We start from the raw sequence: 17838 nt of genomic DNA, 5'->3' as shown, positions 1-17838 counted from the left end.
CCTGGACCTCCCAGAAGTGCCTTCCAGCCTCAGCAGTTCTGTGACCATCAGTTGCTCAGCCAACTTGCACTGCTGTAATAAAGCAGCCCCCTCTCTGTGCAACACGCTTTCACCTGAACATGCTGAGCATAGCCTGCTGCTCTAAGGCATTGGTGATTAAATACAAAGCGATGACTGAATCACTTGGAGTGTAATGCTTGCATTAGTGTGGCATTCAGCCATTTGCTTGTTCAGAAATATAGAGGTTGGTACTGTGTCTCAACTGTAGAAAATATTAACTGAATAATATGATGGAGAATTTATTTAGAGCAGCTCAGCGTCAGCCACATATTAACAGGATAGGAAATGAGCGTTGAAGAATTAGAGTGCCAGCTTTCAAGTGGTCCACAATATTAATCTTTCTAACTCTAGTAGTTTTGAGAAGCTGACTGCTCAAATCATCTCTAAAAGATTGGTGAAAATATGTTTAATTGATCACTAAATTACTCCATATGCTTTACCTTTTTTTTTTCCCCCAAAACCACTGGTTTCAGATCAGTGATCAAAAGAGAGAAAATAATATCCTTGTTTGTCCTTTGATCTCTGGAAAATTACTTCTGTTTATTGCCATTATGTCCAAGGGTCCTAGGCTAGTTTTAATACTAAGGGAAATGAATCCAGTTTGAAAAACAGATGCCCTTCTGCCTTTAGATATTTTACATTCATAGTGAGTCTACCTCCAATGTGACATGCCAGAGCACAAATAAATCTTTGATGTGCATGTTTTATGTATTGAGACAAGCTGCAGTTTGGCTGAGAACAAATATATAGGGAATGAATCCTGACCACCTAAATTGTTGCCACACATAAAGACATAAAATTTAAACTGAATATACATTTTGTGCATCAAAATGTGCATAGATAAATGATAGCATTTCCTGCATGTCTAAGGTGAAAAAAATAGTTAATCTTGCTCAATAATAGGTTGTTGGCAGCACAGATTGTTGAAGCCTGCTGCAGAGGTGCTTGTAGTGAAAAATTTAAGTTTGAAAATACCAAATTTGTCAGGCTATGTGATTTTATCTTACAGCATTTTTTATGTATGCACTTCTCTTTTGGTAGTCAAACTACAGGGAATCCTTCAACTCTTGTTCAGTTTCAATAAGGAAGTCTCTTATGCTGCTCCTGCCAACTTGTGCTCAGACATGTTTCATGACTTGATTTGAACTAATCCTTTGAGTGGATTGCCTATCCAGTCTTTTTTTTAGGTCAGGGAAAACATTACTTTCACAATTATTATAGTACAGTACATATTTCATTTTGAGATATTGCTATTTCCTGTTTTTAAGCAGCAGTATAATTACAGTTTATAATAGAGTGTGCTTCTATAGATGTTTCTGGCTTCATTAAGACTAAGCAGTCTTTTTCTAATCAGCATTTTATTGTTACATGTTTTCTGCTAAAATAATGTCTTCTTTTCTCATGCCAGAAATGAGATTGGTCTCAAAATAACAGTAACAAAGTTAGTAAAATAAAAGTAACACCTGTATGATATTGTCCAGTTTGAATTGCACGTGAGCTTTCATTGGCTGATGAAACCAGGACAGGAGGTTTGGATGAGGGTGCTGTTCAGGAGCTCAGCTCAAAGAGGTCATAGAGGAATGACTTTGTAGAGGAATTAGATTTTTCTGCTCTTTCTCACTCCTTTTTTGTCTTTGGTCCTTGGATGTTCTGTTCTCTGACAGTCCTCAAGCACTAACATGGTCTGTTCCTGTAGGTTTGGACCGTGTGAGTCACTTTTTTTTTTCAAAACAAGAATGAATGAAAGAGCTTGGTTGCTGTCCTTTGCTCTAGTCGAACAGGAGTCACATGTTGCTGCGTTGCTGGGCATTTGCAGCTGTCTCTTTTAAAAGTGAGAAACTGCAGCTGCATGCAACCCATGGGGAGGACAGAGAGAAAGTACACACCAGGTTCTTAATTTTATTATTATTAATTAATTTATATTATTATTATTATTATTACCTTTAAATCCTGGTCTTTAGTTATTAGGAAGATCACGCAGATGTCGCGTGAACATGGATGTTTTCATACAAACTGGAAGAAGTTATATGTAGTAATAAAGCCTGTGAAATGATGCTGCAAAGAATGGAGGAAAAGTCTCATTGGGGACGGGGGAAGCCCAGCCAAAAAAATTGAAATGTACATACTGAATTGGAATGTAAAAATGCTGAGAGATGGGAATTTTTAACAGTTCTGCCTTCTAGCTGTGGTGTAATGACATTGAAACCTATGCAGTGCTTGCATTCCTAGCAAGAACTTTCGAAGTCCAACTGCATGTGTATTTCTTTTTGCATTTGAATGCCATGTTGGATAAACTTTGGATGCACTGGAGTGTTCTCACTGAAAGCCTTGGAAAAGGAATGAGGAAGACTGTGAGGATATGATTAAGAGAACAGAATAAATGTTTTCAGGTTCTGAAGTAGAGAGTCTGCAGTGTTTCCCAGAGGTGAGGGGTGCTGGTTTGGGCCAACTTAGAGACTGTGAGCCCTAAAGCAGCCTCTTCCCCCTTCCTTGTGGAGATGCTTGGCTGGCTGACTGCACCAGTGCTAATTGTTTGCATTTCTGCCCTGCAGAGCTCTCCTGCCTAGAGATCTCAGCTCTTCTTACACCTTTGCAAGACTGGTGCTGGTTTGTTTAGGGCTGTGGGCAAGATAGAAAAGAGAGAGTGAAGGGAAGCCTTAATCAAAGGCCAGAGGGGCCTGGGCTGGATGAGCAGGAACTGTGTGTGTGGGAAGCAGCTTTTGGAGCAGGTATGGGATATTGGGGTCCTGTCTGGTGGGATAGATGTGTTGGATCTTTATTGTGGATGAGAAAGCAAGGAGCTCCTTACGGCACTTTGCAGAAGTGGTGGTCAGACTGCCAGCAAACGTCCTTGGGGAAGGAGGAGTTCAGACTACCACAGAGAAGAGGGGATCTCAATCTATGAGAGCTTTCAAAGGACTGATTTAAAATATACGAATATAGATATCATGGCTAAGAAATGTCCCAATCCAGAAAGGCACTTAAGACATTAATGAGTTACCTCCACTGTCCTGTTCTTCACAGCTCCTGTGTGTGAAGTTTGACTTCTTCGGTCAGGGGCAAAGGACTGGAGTAGCACAAAGCAAAGGGATTGATTTAGAGATCTATAAAAAGCTAATATTAAGAATTACAGAGCTTCTTTGAGGTGGAGCATTTATGCCAAATATCAGAAATAAGTAAAATAGCTCCAGCTTGTCAGGACTTTATAAATAAATCTTTTGAGATCATTTAGCTGGCATGCTCTCTGATTTTCCTGAAGATGTTCCAGATGTTGATTTAGGAACAACCTTTGGATTTGATTTTGTAAAGATTTTTTGGCCTCCTCTCCTGACAGGATTTCCCTCCTGTGGCCTGCCCTAGCGGTGAGAGTGCTGAGCACCCTAGAGGATTGAACCAGGGATTGAACACTTTTGAAAGTCAACTCAAAGACAGTAACAGAATTGGACTACTGCTTAAATACATGCAATTAATAGCCTTCTTGGAGGGTGAAGAAGCAGATTGTGTCATGCTAAATGGCTGCTGTGGTAATGTCACATGCTGACTCTCACAGTGGTGCAGCTACAGGAAACTCAAATTTGAGAATTGCAACTGAGATTGAGTCTTTACATTGACTGTCTGTTCAGTCAATAGTTACTGAACAGTCATGGTTTATCTGAATTGTAACATCTCTGCGAAGGAGACCAAGGACAGATTTAAGCAAATGATGTAATTATTTGATACATAATTTAATGTATAGTATTTAACTAGTGTGAAAGTTGCTTTTCATTTGGCAAGGCACTGTGAAACACATTTTGGTCCTCTGTCAGCAGAGCCAGGGGATTGCTGATGCTTAATTTTTTCTTGGCCCTTGTTAGTTTGCAGGATCAGGCCAATATATGACATTGTCAGTGTGGGTGGGTTGAACTGGTGGGTCTTAAGGAAGCTAATTCACAACTTTCTTGTAATTCCTTTATTGATCACTGTTGATGTATGAGATGTATACTTTTAACTGCTTTGGTTCCAAAGTGGCTGCAGCTTCACTGTATTAGTCAAAATGTACCCCTCCATTTACTTCCTGAAATAAAGATATAGAAACACAGCAGTTCCTGGCATTTTCTTTGTAAACAAAGTTTAGCTACTTTAAATTATGAGTGATTTGTATTAGAAGAGAATGAAGTGATCAACTGCTTCTTTTTTGATGCATTTTAACATCAAGTGGCTCCTTCCTTCTGCAGTCTGGGGACAGCTTTCCATGTGCTGTTCTTTGGGTTACTATACCTAGAACATATTGAGCAGCAGGTCCCCCCCATATCAGCGGTCCTAGTAAAGCAAAAAGGGTAACTATTTTCCTGCTGATAGTTCAGATGTTTGCTTCATAATGTTTGAAGACTTGTAAGTAATGTTGTTGGATGTGGATGTTGCCCAGATGTAAGATGAAATTTCTTTTTAGTGTTTACTTTTGTGAGAAAACAGTGTTGAGAATCCTCATTATATTTTAATCAAATTTGTACCTAGGGAGAGGCTGAAGGAATTTATGTGAAAATAATGCATAAGGTAATCTCTCCAGCTGTAATACTGCAATACAGAGATTCAAATTAATGCCAACTATTTTTGCTTGCTTTTTAAAATGGAGGTTATCTTGCCTCTTGGCTATTTTAGCAGGCTTTTAATGCTATGTGAACCAAACTGGTAAATACAGATACTTTAGCTTTCCTCCTTTTTTTATAAGTTTAATATCAAAGTGTTTAAGAAGAGTGTAACAAAAAGGAAATTGATCCATGCAAATGTGGTGATTTTAGAGAAGTAGTTGTTATTTTATAGGATCCATAAAACTTCATAACATTTCATGCAGTTGCTCTGTCTGAGAAGGTCAAATGTTCCCAGGCCAGGTCCTAGCCTCACCTACACAACAGCACACAGTGAACTGCATGGAAGAGATTGTTAGTCTGCTGAGTTACAGAGGAGAAAGAAGATATCAAAGGATAAATTGGTGGCATACTGAGAATTTGGTAAATTTTAGTTTATACGATATTTGGGAAAAAAATTGTCTTGATTTACTTCTCACTGTATAATTTCAGTACTTGTTAAATAATCAGCATAATAGTAACATTTGGTATTAATTCTTTAGCCTTGATTCTTATTAGGCGTAGGCTACTTTCATAACAGAAAATTATTTCTTTCTGCATTGCCTTCCTCCCACCAGAATTCTACGGTATTGCTAAGAGCTGAAAACAGCCTAATTTCAAGTTGAGTGTTTTGCTACAAAAACTTCTTAACTTGTTGATAACTTCATTTCCCATGCAGAGGCAGCATGCATGATGCCTGGATCCAGAGGTCTCTGAATTTTGTCTGTGGCTGATTTCAAGAATGCCCCGGTCTGACAACAAGCTAAATGAATGGCAGACTGGCAGGGCAGATGGCAGCTCATACCCTACTGCTGAAAATGGCTATTCATACTAGACCACTGAAATGGCTAAATTGGTGTTTAGCATATTCCACAATTTAAAATGCAAAGTGTTTTGTGGCTTCCCATTTTCACAGTCAGAGTCTTATTTTTTTTAAGTAACAGGATTAAAGGCATAACTGTAAACCATTTATTTCATTATGTCTCTTTCATCATTGTGAAGCTGCTTGGGGAAGGTGGATGAAAATGTCTGTTTCCCCCATCCATCCAGGCAGCGCTGACACAGGAAGAATGGTTTCCCAGTAATTCAGAGTGTAGGAGTTGAAACCAAGTTTTATACACTCATAAATAGACCCTGAACAGCTCAGGCAAGGAATTGGTGGGACTGAGGCACTGTAGAGTGTCTTGGGAATGCGGTGCTTCCTCTTGCTTGGGGGAATGTTGTTGCAGCTTCTCATTCTTTGAATTAAAATTCACCACTGTGCAAGTATAGTATGTCCTATTTTGAGAGCTTTAGTTGGAGCTGAGATGTGTGTAGGCCTCAGGTGAGCTGCTGGTCCCCTTTTCATAGTGGGGTCCAGTGCTCTGAAGTATCTCTTCGTACAGCATACGTACATTCTTTTCTCTTACTGTCCCAAAAGTATTTGGGTGGATAAAGTCTTACTGTTGAAATGTCAGTCTGAAACATCTGGAAACATTGAAATCAAATTGCTATTTGAATATCTGTCTCTGGCCTTAATGTTGTTCAAGTAAAACATTTCACCACAGAATCTGAAAAAATGCACCTAATGCAATACACTTTTAGTGTCAAAGAATTTGATGTGACTGTCATGACTCATTCTGTGTTTTGTAAGTTTTTTTGTAAGAGCAGAAATTATGTATTTTCTGTCATTCTCTGACGTGACAGGTGAGGAGTTAGGAATCTGTTTTAATAGTTACAAACCCGAGTAATTAAAACTCCACTGGGAACATGCAACACACCAGTTCACAGAATTTTTTTCTAAAAGTCTAATTTGACACCTAAGAACCCTGTTATCACCTTGAAATCTGATTTCCTATGCTAAAGTGTTAATAATTAAAACACTTTGACTAACAAACACATTGAGCTTAGTGAAATTTTCATGCATTTTTAGTCATCCACAAAACCAAAGAAGATTTGGTGTAGGTGGTCTGCTTACTGTTTGACTTTTCCAGTTGTTGGGGTGCTGTATCTGCTGAATTCTCAGCACCTAGGATAACAAGGCTTATGCAGTGCCTATCTCCTTTTAATTTTCACTTCCCTGTAACTTTTGAACTCAAGCTCTTTTCAGCCAAAGTTAACAGGGGCACTGATCCCAGAGGTGGTTGTTTGCTATAACTGGTCTTATTGTTTTTATCAACAAGCAGTATGATAGAGGAAAAGTAGGGAAAGACAGTAATATGAGGTTTGCTTGTCCTGAACAGCAGACAATCCACATGAAAGACTAAATATTTGAATTTGTTAACCATGGGAAAAGTTTCAGTAGGGTGGGAAAATGGGAAAACAATTTTTACTGAAGACTACAAGCTTGGGAGACAGACCCATTGAAAACCACACAATAGTAATTCCTCTGATTATGGAGGCAGAGGAAGAACCAAATAGTTCCTTATTCTTAAGAAATGTAGAGAAGCTATTCCTGTAAGGCATGCTTCCAGGCAGTTATTTCATCCTGTGAGCAACTAATGATAAAAATGTCTGTTGCGTAGGATCTAACACATAAATGTGGTTCTGTGTTGAAAGCTTCTGAAGCTGAATTGACATCACATTTGTTAATTTTCTCTTTATATACCAAGTGCCACTGTAGCAGGAAAATGAACACTACAGACCAGAAGATTATAGTTGCCGAAGGATAAACTGGATTTGACTTCATTAGTGCACAAATGATAAGTTTGTGAGGAGTTATTATAGCATTAATCAACTTGATGGATTGGAAATATGACAGAACTGAAGCAGCGTGTAATATTAGTGCCTATTATTCTACAAATTATGTCTTCACCTACATTCATAAGGCAAGAGTCATTGCCGTACATTAAAGATGTTACACACTTTCTCCTCTTTTGGAGGCATGTGACAACCCTTCAACAATTCCTTCTCTCTTCCCCAGCAGGGCTCTGGTCTCCCTTAGCTGCATGTTTTCACCTTACAACTAATTGAAGGTGTCATGGGAGCTGATAGTTGAAATTTAGCTTGTACCTTATGAGCCTGGACCTCTCATGATGCAGTGTGGATTTAAACTTCTTGCTCCATCAGAAAAAAATTATTTCGTACTCTTAAACATCTTGGAAGAAGGAGAACGAGTAGAAATTGGAAGGTATTGAAGTGAATGGGTATTTAATTATTTGATTTCCAGAGGATTGCACAGACTTTGTGTTTGTATCCCTAGTATCACTGAAGATGATGCAATTCTGAATGTATACTGCAGAATTTTTTTTTCTAGGATACGAGTGCATCTTAATGTGAAACTGATTGTTTTAAAATCCAGTCTGTGTAGTGATAGTATAATCAGCTATCTTTGATCTGTTCTGCATACAAAGAACTGAAGGCTTTGGTTCAAGGCTTGTGAGCATGTGTCTACCTCATCCAAACCTGGTCAGAATTGTGATGACCTCCCTGTGAAGACTGTCAAGTGCCAAGTGCAGGGGGTATTATTCATTCATGTTCTTAGAACTGCTGAAGTTTGGAGTTTGTACTGATAATGAAGGCTGAGATTTTTGTGTGGCTGTTTGTCATTATTTCATTAACTTGTCAAAAGCCATGTTAGTACACAACTAAACTGTGAATGAGTTTAAACTAGTCTTGTCCTTTCCTTCCCCCAAGTTGGGTGTGTGCTTCTGTGTACTAAGGCCGTTAGATAAATATTTCATATAATGACTAATGAAATTAGGGTCAGCAGATACAGTTCATGGAAATGTGTCAGTGATAGTAGCTTGGGGAAGTAAGATTCAAGGTGATAAGGGCAAACAAGTTACAAATAACATTCTTCTTGTGTTTCAATTTATAGCATGGTTATCAGCAGTTTAGTTTTGGATTCTGTGTGCCAAAAAGCTGTTGTGTCTGTGTGTATATCTCTCTCTATATTTCCATGGCTGCATATAGCTTAGTGCCAAAATCAGACTGGAATTAGTATCAGAATTTCTTGAAATATACCTAGCTCTTTTGTTGGAAAATGAAGAGTCTGCTTAATTTTCACGGTCCTGAAATATTTCAGCCATGTGCTTGTGTAAAAAATAGGCCAGTTCCAATTTGGGCTGGAATCCAAGAGTTAGTTAAAAATCTGATATTTCAGTCAGAAGAGAATCAGGCAATAAATTTCAGTAGGAATGGGCCCGTGCAGTTGAAGCTCTCTGTGCCATTTTGGGCATGTAAAAAGGAAGTTTTCACTGTTTGGCTGGAGCATTTACAAGATTAACGTACCTTCGTGACTTAGTTACTTCTGTAAGTATCTCAGAGTCCAGCACTGATAAGTTTGCTAAAATATAGTAATAACATTCTTAATTTCCTCATTCCATTTGCTCCTGCAAGACTTCAGTGGACTTGAAGAAATGTATGTAAGATAAATTATTTTAAACGGTTAAGGTCGTAGTACGGCAGACACTATCTTAGTCTCTTTTTATTTAAAGATGTAAATGTACTTCCACCTCAAGAATTTTTACTCCAGGGCAAAACTGTAATGGAGGGGCGTAAAACCAATAGCTGCTACAATAAAACATAAAACATTTTTTCATGACACTTAAATGTGATTAGTTGCTTTCTCATGCCCATACAAGTATAGCTCTGATAGGCTCTGTGCCTTAATGTTAGAGGCAGTGACCTTCACAAAACTGTGTACAGTGTTTTAAGCTTTATATTCTATGTGACTTCCATAAAAGTTAATACTTCATGAATATCCAAAAGGAATGATAGTTAAAAATTTTTTTCTTTGAGTTCTAAAGGCAGAAGTGCAAAGAATGACCTTACTGAAGCCAGTGACTTGCTTAAACCACACATAGCTATTTACAGACATTATGGTGTTAAAAAAATAATTTACATGATTAGAGCATTAATTTTGCTTCCAAATAACTATTTTGGGTGGAATGCAAGGTTTGAACTGATATTTAAAAATAGATTTTTAATCAGACATTAACAAGGAATGTAATGGAGACAAAACAATGATGAACTCTTACCTTAATGCTACCATTAACAGTAAATTGGTACTGATTATTATTTTTGCCTTCTCATATAACTCAAGTGGTGTATGATTGATTACACACAACAGTTCTCAACTGGAAGATGTGATTGTCTTTTATTTCCTTGCCTAATTTTTTTTTTAACAACTACTCAACTGTTTTGAACAACTGATGATGCAGTTTTTTGAATGCATATTGACATTCCCATGTTAGGGTTGATCTGTAGATAACTCAAAGCGATAGGTAGCCCCAGTTGCCCTGGTGAGTACACTTCTGAGATGCCCAAGCAGTTGGATTAGTGGGTATTATGTTGTGTGAGGACATAACTTCAAAAGGCAGAAAGCTTTTCCATTTCCCCAAAGTGTTCTTGACACTTGGTTTGGAGGTTTGTGCCTCTCTCCTCTGTGTCTTGTTCTGTTCTCTCCAGAATTCTTTGTTTATTATCTTAATAAATAGTTACTCTTGGGAGTGGCCAGAATTAGGATGGGAATGTGCACAAGGATGTCCTTACAGTGGAGGGAAAATAGCTGCTTTAGCTGCTTGAGAATTACAAGGCCGTTCTGTAATGTAGCTTGAACTTCAGCTCTTCTTGTAACATTACATTTTGGGACTTTCTGCTCTGTGATGTCCTTCTGTGAGCAGGAGAGAGAAGTATGGGAGAGGAGAGTGACAGTGGGACATTTTTAGGGCATGTTTAAATCTTACATCAGCATCTTTGCAGTTTAAGTTCCTGCTCTAGGTAACATTCGTGTTCAGTTAGCATTTGCAAGCACATTGTTGTTTGTCTTGAGTAATTAATGTCTCCTCTTTCCACAGCCGCAGAGCCTTGGCCTGAAAATGCTGCGTTGTATCAGCAACTGAAGGGTGGGTATGCTGGTTTTGGCAATTAATAATTACTTTATTTTTAGAGAACACATTAAATATGCACTAAGATAATTAACTGCAAGGAAGCACAGAAACTGTTAAAAGAGTCCTTTGTGTTGTTTGTCTGGTCAGAGGTTTTAGCTATGTTTGCATCTGCCAATATAAACCAGCTATTCATGGCCTATAAGGTCCTTGGTTTATTATTGACTCATTATATTGGCTGCTGTAGGCAGTGTAAAATGATGTGGTTGCAGGCACAGTTGGCAGATTTACTGCACCAATAGCTGAGGCAGCAGATTTTTGAAGTCTTGTGGTAAAGTGGGCTCTCAGTAAAAAGGAACTGTTAAAATGTATAGGCTAGGATGGTTCAGGCTCCCTTTAGCAGCTCTTCATATATCATCAGATCACATTATGGCCCCCATTTGGGGCTCAGCAGCCTGCTACAGTTGTCAGAAGACTGCAAAGTAATGAAGACTAATAGGTAGCAGCCCTAGTCTTCTAAGCATGGAATTTTTATTGCAGTGAACTTGTCATCTTTCTTTTGTGTGACAGACCTAGACACAGTGTGCAATATTAACTGCAAGCTGCTTTTATAGGTTTCTGAATACTTTTACTTTTTAGCCAGAGGAGGTATGAAGATGCAGTTTTATTTAACTTTGATTAGAAGAAGAGTAATTGGCATAAAAGTCAAGCATTTGGATTTTTAGTTGTGAGCGTTTTTTATTGTATATTGGTGGTAATATATGATAAGTGCAATTGCATTTGCAGGAGAAAAAAATCCTGTTTTTTTTTCTCTTTTTAATATTCATATCACAGATTTTTTAGTCCAGCTGCATAATAATTATATATGTGCTCCTTGTTTTATGTGTCAGAAATGCAACCCAGAGTGGTTTACAGTTACAGGTCAGTAGCTAAATGTGCACTGTTTTTTTGTAATTGTGTGTTGGTTTTTTTCTTTCAACAGATGAACAAATTTTGCTTTCTGATAATGCATCTTCCCTTGCTGTTCAGGTAAAATGTCATATTTTCTAAACTAAAGATGTTAATTCCATTTTATTTTTTTAAATATTATGTCGCTAAAGTAGCTGTATTTAGCTAAATGGTTAATTTAAGAATTATTTCTGCTAAAATCAATGACTTATTTCCTGCATCTGATTTGCTTTACGTTGTCATTGGAGTGCCAGAGCCTAAAGGACTTGAGGACTTTGAAAGTCCTGCGTAGAGTGCTGCTACTTGTACTCCTATTTATATTGGTCTATGTTTGTACAGTATCTGTTTGTCTGCTTACTGTGGGAACTGTGCATGATTCATACCTTTTGTCACTTGTTATGCATGTTTGTCTTGTAACATTTTGCATGATGTTTGCTGCTTATTTAATTCTAAAAGCTAATACTGCCCCAAACTCAAGGCATATTTGCTTCATGCTGTGGCCATCGCATCTCTGTATGTCTCTGATAGGTTTTTTGAATTCATCATGTATACAGACTTCAGATCCAATGTGGTTTTTAGAAATAGTCCATATAATTGACAAACTTGCACCTCTAATTGACTGAATAGCACCTCTGTGGCTGTGAAATCTGTGTAATCTCCATTAACCTGTTAGGTTCAGTAACCCCAAATGTCAAGGGGACGTTTTGGCCATTAGTAGAGAAGGCCTGGCTGTCAGAAGTAGTGGAGAGCAGGATGTCCATAAGGTTCTTGTTCTTCAAAGCAACTTTGCTGCGGCTTTGCTTAGCAGGGAGTTGCATTGTTCTAATGCTTCTTGCTTTTTGTGTGTGATCTAGCACAGAGAAGCTCCAGCAAGCAGTCTTTGACTGCTACCTGAAAAAATCACGTTTCATTTAGCCAAAGTGGGACACTTGGAGGCTGTAACTAACATAAAAGGTTAGGATCATTTTGTCATGGTAACTACTTCCAGGATCTCTTAACTTTTTTCCTTCCAGTCTGACAATCAAGGAAATACCTCTAAGAGTAAATTCTATCACAGCAAGAAGATAGCTTTATCCTTTGCTGGAAAGAGGAGTTATCCTTGATACACCTAATAAATGGGACAGTGTTTATTTGTTTGGGCAGTATGTTTTATATTGTGCCTAACAGTAATGCCAGTATGTTTTTTTTGTTGCTCACTTGATCTCAGTGTTCCTTTTTACTCCAGCAACTGTATTTTCTGTCATTCTTATGAATTTTCTTACTGTCTAACAATGCGTGTTTGTGTGGCTTGTATTTAAAACACAAACCCCCAACCCACCAGCAAAAAATTTCCTTTTCTAATGCATCATTTTGCTATACTGTTTCCAGTCCATTGTTATCCTACACATGTCACTTAGATGATAAATTAACTATAATATATTAAAAAAGCTTGTTTTTCTTCAATATTCTCTAGCTGGACAGCTGATAGTAGCCATGACTATAAATATGACTCTGGTAGATATCTGATCTTAAACTTTATAGAATAATTTTGTATTGGGGAATCATATAAATTTTTAAGAATTTGTGTAATATGGTTGTGACTATGAAAGAATAACTGTCCCTGGTGTCTCGCATCTTTTTTTAAATGATACTGGGATATGCAGTTATGTATTGTAGCTTAATGATCAGAAAGGTTTAAATATATCTGTGTCTTTTGCATAAGGAAATTGATGACTTCCTGTCTTTCAGAATTTTATTTTGATGAGAGCCTGTTATCTTTTTACTGGATATCTTTTTGCTGGAGTTTTGGGTTTTTTTTGGGGGGGGTAGAGGGGTGGGAGTTGGGATGTGTGTCTTTTTCTGAAGAAAAATTTGGAATGAGGGATAGGAGGAGAAATAGGAGCTGGTACCTGAGACTTTTTTCCCACTATTGCCATTCCTTTTCCCCCCGTTACTGATTTGGGGCACATGAATATCACCAGAGCAGATATGAAAGATAAAAAGCTTTGAACTTTGAACTTTGAACTTTGTTTGTGGCTTTGAACTTCCACGTGGTGAAAACATATCAGAAGTTTGAGTCTTTCTGGTTGAAAGAGTGTGTGGAGTCAGCCACCATCAAATCTTTGAGAAACATGGTTCACAACCAGACTCCGAATGTGCTGCAGCCAGTCTTTCAGATATTTCTTAAAATCTCCTTGTAGCACCTCTTCACAGCACTGCTCTGGGATAGGTCTCAGAGGGACATACATGCAGATATCTATATAAAAAATAACTAATACAACCCAATGCCATAGTAAGTAACTAGTCAGAGTAAAACTTGACTGTTTGGAAGTTGCCAACCCTGCAATACAGATGGCACTTCATATATCTCTTGTCAACAGAGCAGATCAAGTAGACAGCAGAGCAAGCTGCTCTCAGTGTATGTGTAATTAGTGAGGAGTGAGGGTTGCGGGTTGAACACAGGAAGTTGATTGAGTCTTACTGTTTTAATAATGATTGGACTTATGACTTCTCATTGTACAGTAAAATCTGGACTCCTAATGTCAGATAGGAGAGGGGAGAACAGTCTTCTGGGAATTGCTAAGTAATGGTGGTGGTGCCTTCAACAGTTAAAAAAACCCTAAACACAAAAATCCCTGTCATGTTATGGAACTTCTATGTTGATTCTGGTAGGGTTGTTTGTTTTATTTTTTGTTTGTTTGCTTTTTAATTCCTGTGCTTCACATTGTTGATTTTGGAAACAGACTAATTTAGCAATTTCTTTGTCTGGGTTCAGATTCTTTATATTTGCTGAAAGTGCAACATAATTTCAAGTGAACTAGTGCATTATCTCTGGTACATCTTGGTGTTTGCACTCCTTGTTTGTTAACTTGAAGTAGTGTATTATACAGTCCTGTTGAAAGTGAAGTCCAGTAGTTCTTAGGCTACAAAATCTTGATATTGAATGAAATTTTATTTTCACTGCAAATGAATTAAAATCAAGGGGAAATACTAATCAGTAATGATTATTCAGCTATTGGAAAGAGAATATTTGTACACAGAATGAAGGCTCTGTTCTTGTGAGACATTCAGCGCTCTTCCCATCAAAGTTAATGAAAACACACACACCTCCTGGGTAACATGACCCATGGTTAAAACCATTCTCTGTGTATTTATTGTACAGCTTCTATTATACAGCACCCCTACTTACCAGGCTTCTCATAGTGAAAAAAGCCACCAAAACTAGTGCATGAGTACACAATTAAATTTCGATAACAAAACAACTCCACAACTTCAAGGAGGGAAAAATGGAGTTTTAGATGTATTAAAACTGAATTACCATATTTCAGTCTGAAGCAGAGGGCCTGTCTGGGCTCCGTCTCCTTATTGATGCCTGGTGCAGGTAAAGCCATGTTGTTTAGTGCCTGGGTGGAAGTAGTGTGGCTGAGTAGGAGGGAGGGGGTTAATACAGCTACACTGTGCCAGGCCTTGCCTCAAATGGCAGCTCAGAGCATCTCTTTGAACTGTTCCAACTTGTTTGGAGGAGGAATGTGGATGTTGAGACTGCCTCTTTTATTACAGGTTTTTCTGAAATCTTTATGCAGGTAGTCTCATTGCCTTGTTCAAAAGGCTGTCTAAAATGTTCAGGATTCTGGAAATTCTCATAGATGTCCTGAGGTTATAGAGCCTGCAGCTCATTATGTTAAGATATGTATTAATGGCTTGTGCAATTGATGTCCTTGTAAGTGGTCTTAATATATGCCAGGGATGTGCTTCTAGAATTGTCTGTTCTTAGTCCTGAATGACAGAAGGATGTTTGGGCAATTTAAAATTGTGTTACACAGACCAATTGCTTATTTACTTCAACAAGTAATCAAATAAATGTGTAAATCACACATGATTAATTGCCCTTGACAGATTTGTGATTTTTTTTTTTTTCCGTGTGTGTGTATGAATTGTGGTTTGGTTTTTCTCTAGACAAAACATTAGCAGAAATTTGAACTTGTTGCTGAGGCTTAAACAAAGGCTTGGTACTGAAATGAAAATCTGCCAATCCCTTTTTTATAAAGAGCATAAAACCTGGAATTCTTCATGGTGAGAAATGCAGTATCAACATAATCAATCTAGCAGCATTGTGTTGTTGCTGAAAACATGCTGAAAACCCAAGATATGCAGGTAGTGTTTGTGAGTGAAACATCTTTCATATAGTTCTAAGATGAAATTACCTTTGAATGAATAGAATCTTCATTTATCTTCAAAAGCTCTGTGCTACCAGTGAATCCACTCTTTCCACATTCTACAACAAGAATTACATTATGCCATTAGAGCAGTGCCATGCTGCAGTGTAAAATAGATTGTTTTGGAGAATGAACGTGGCTTTGCTATAAATTACGTTCACAGGTACAGAGGAATTTGTTATTTTGTTTAAAATAGTCACAAATATAATTAAGCTCTTAATTTATGTTAAACTACACATGTGGCCATTACCATAACTGTATTAGGAATTTAATCTGTCACTCAAGGAATGATACTGAACAGTTTTCATTTATAACCTTAGACACACTATTTCAGTTACAGGGTCTGCAGCTGTTTGATATGAAAACTGAATTATTCTGTAGATTTGTTCATGGTTTTTAATTTTAAAATGTGTTCCTGCAATAAAGTAGAGAATAACTCTTTAGTTGTCATCACATACTGTCCTTTGTATGCTCATGAAATAACGTAAAAATGAAAACATAAAATGCCTTTCACTCTTTCATCATAACGTTATTGTGTGAGTGCCTTTAGAAGTGCTGCTGAATAAGATGCTCTCGTATTCATCTTGTTCTTTATTAAATGTTTAGCCATTCGAATGGCTTGTTCTTTATTAAAAAGTAATCATGAATATATCTTCTTCAAATGAAGCCTGGACTGTGCCATCTGAAAATAGTGTTCCTCATGTGGGGGCATAAGTTGTGAACTATTTGAGTCTTGGCATAAGTAATTTCATTCTTGCCTCTGATCTCAGAAACTGCAATCTGGATATGATTTACGTCAAGTTGTAACTCATTTTTAATGAGTATATGTGTTTGCTTGTATGTGTTTTCTGAGAGGGAACTGGAGGGGAAGAGGAGAGCGTTGTGATGGAGCTCTGCCAGGGTGATTCACTGCCTGATGTGTGTTTTGTGTCCAGCTGACGGTGTCCAAACAGCCCTTCCTTTGCTGGGCAGGGCAAAGAGGAAGGGAGAGCAAGAGTGAAAATCACAGCTAAAACAATTAACTGTAGGAATAAATACAAAACTCCTCCCTCCCTTCTCTTACTCCTTGCCCCTGTTTTTCGTGCACAGTCACTTTCCATCCTTGTCATCATAGGAAGGCACAATGCCATTGTGCCTTCTTGCATTGTTTCAAGGGCGGCAGCAGCAGCAGCGGAGATGAGAATGTCAATTGTGTGAGAAGAGGAGGAAGGGAAGGGTGGGGTGAGTTGTCCCGTGTCTGGCTGTGGTTTCTGGGCTCTGGGCTTTTGAACTGTGCCAAATCAGCACAAAGGTGATTGCTCTGATTATTTGTTTTAGATAACTGAAATCCAACATACTACCTACGTTTTGAATTTTAAATTGGGTGGGCTATAAGAAAAAACAAGCCTTACATTGATTGTGTCCTTTAAGCAATGCTATTGTAAATGTACTCCTTAATTCTGGCAGGAGGTGTCACCTGCCATGATTGAAATGAATGATAGGCATAAGATTGTTGATTAATTTTGTAACAAATGTCACCTCATAGCTTCCTATCAGCCCTTTTACACATGGTTACTGATCCTTTGCTCTCGCAGCTAAAATAGGAACTTGCTTGTTTCACCTGCCTTTGAAAACAGAGTGGCCCATTCTGCTCTCTGTGAGTAGAAGACAGTGCAATACAAACCACCAGACTCTGTGGATCAGTGTGCACTAGGGCAGGAAAGGCACTTGAGAGGCTTATACGTACTTTTCCTCAGTTTGTTGTCCCACAACTCTTTCTTCTCTAGTCTATAACAGTATATATTGGGAGGGCAGGGAAGGGCAGGCATAATTCATCTGGTGGCATCTTTTTTCCTCCCTCTTCTCCCTCTCTCATGGATGTGCAGCAACCAACCCTCCACCTTTCTGTCTACAGCAAGGTCTCCCATTAAAAACAAGGTGCACAGGGGCAGTAGCAACTCTGTAGACTCGATGGCTTCAGTCTGGAAGAAGAGAGGTGTCATTGCCAAAAATACATTTCTCCCTTCCCATTCCAGGTACCAGGAGAGTAGATGATGCTACAGGCAGAGAGGCTGGAAGAGTGTGAGGGAGGAGACTGCTAGCCTGCAGGAAAGAGAGGCAGAGGCATGTGTGGGAGAGAAGCCGACAGACTGTATTAAGCCAAATCTTTATTTTTTAATGCCTTTATCTGTTTTTTACATTAACCTCATCCAAAGAAAGGACACACTTTGTTCCGGAAAT

General features: G+C 38.2%; 1 protein-coding gene across 1 annotated transcript in view; it reads left to right on the top strand.

Moving 5' to 3' along the window:
- The window catches only part of MTX2 (metaxin 2), a 34296-nt gene that overhangs the window by 2816 nt on the left and 13642 nt on the right, over positions 1-17838 (top strand). The window contains exons 2-3 of the mRNA XM_017838952.1: positions 10445-10492; positions 11457-11503. Of these exons, the coding sequence (XP_017694441.1) occupies positions 10445-10492; positions 11457-11503 (95 nt within the window). The remainder of the gene's footprint in view (positions 1-10444; positions 10493-11456; positions 11504-17838) is intronic.

This window comes from Lepidothrix coronata, unplaced genomic scaffold, assembly GCF_001604755.1.
Source record: "Lepidothrix coronata isolate B3197 unplaced genomic scaffold, Lepidothrix_coronata-1.0 Scaffold7, whole genome shotgun sequence".
NCBI lineage: Eukaryota > Metazoa > Chordata > Aves > Passeriformes > Pipridae > Lepidothrix > Lepidothrix coronata.
Note: the sequence above shows the minus strand (reverse complement) of the source record. Positions and strands in the feature narration are given on the sequence as shown.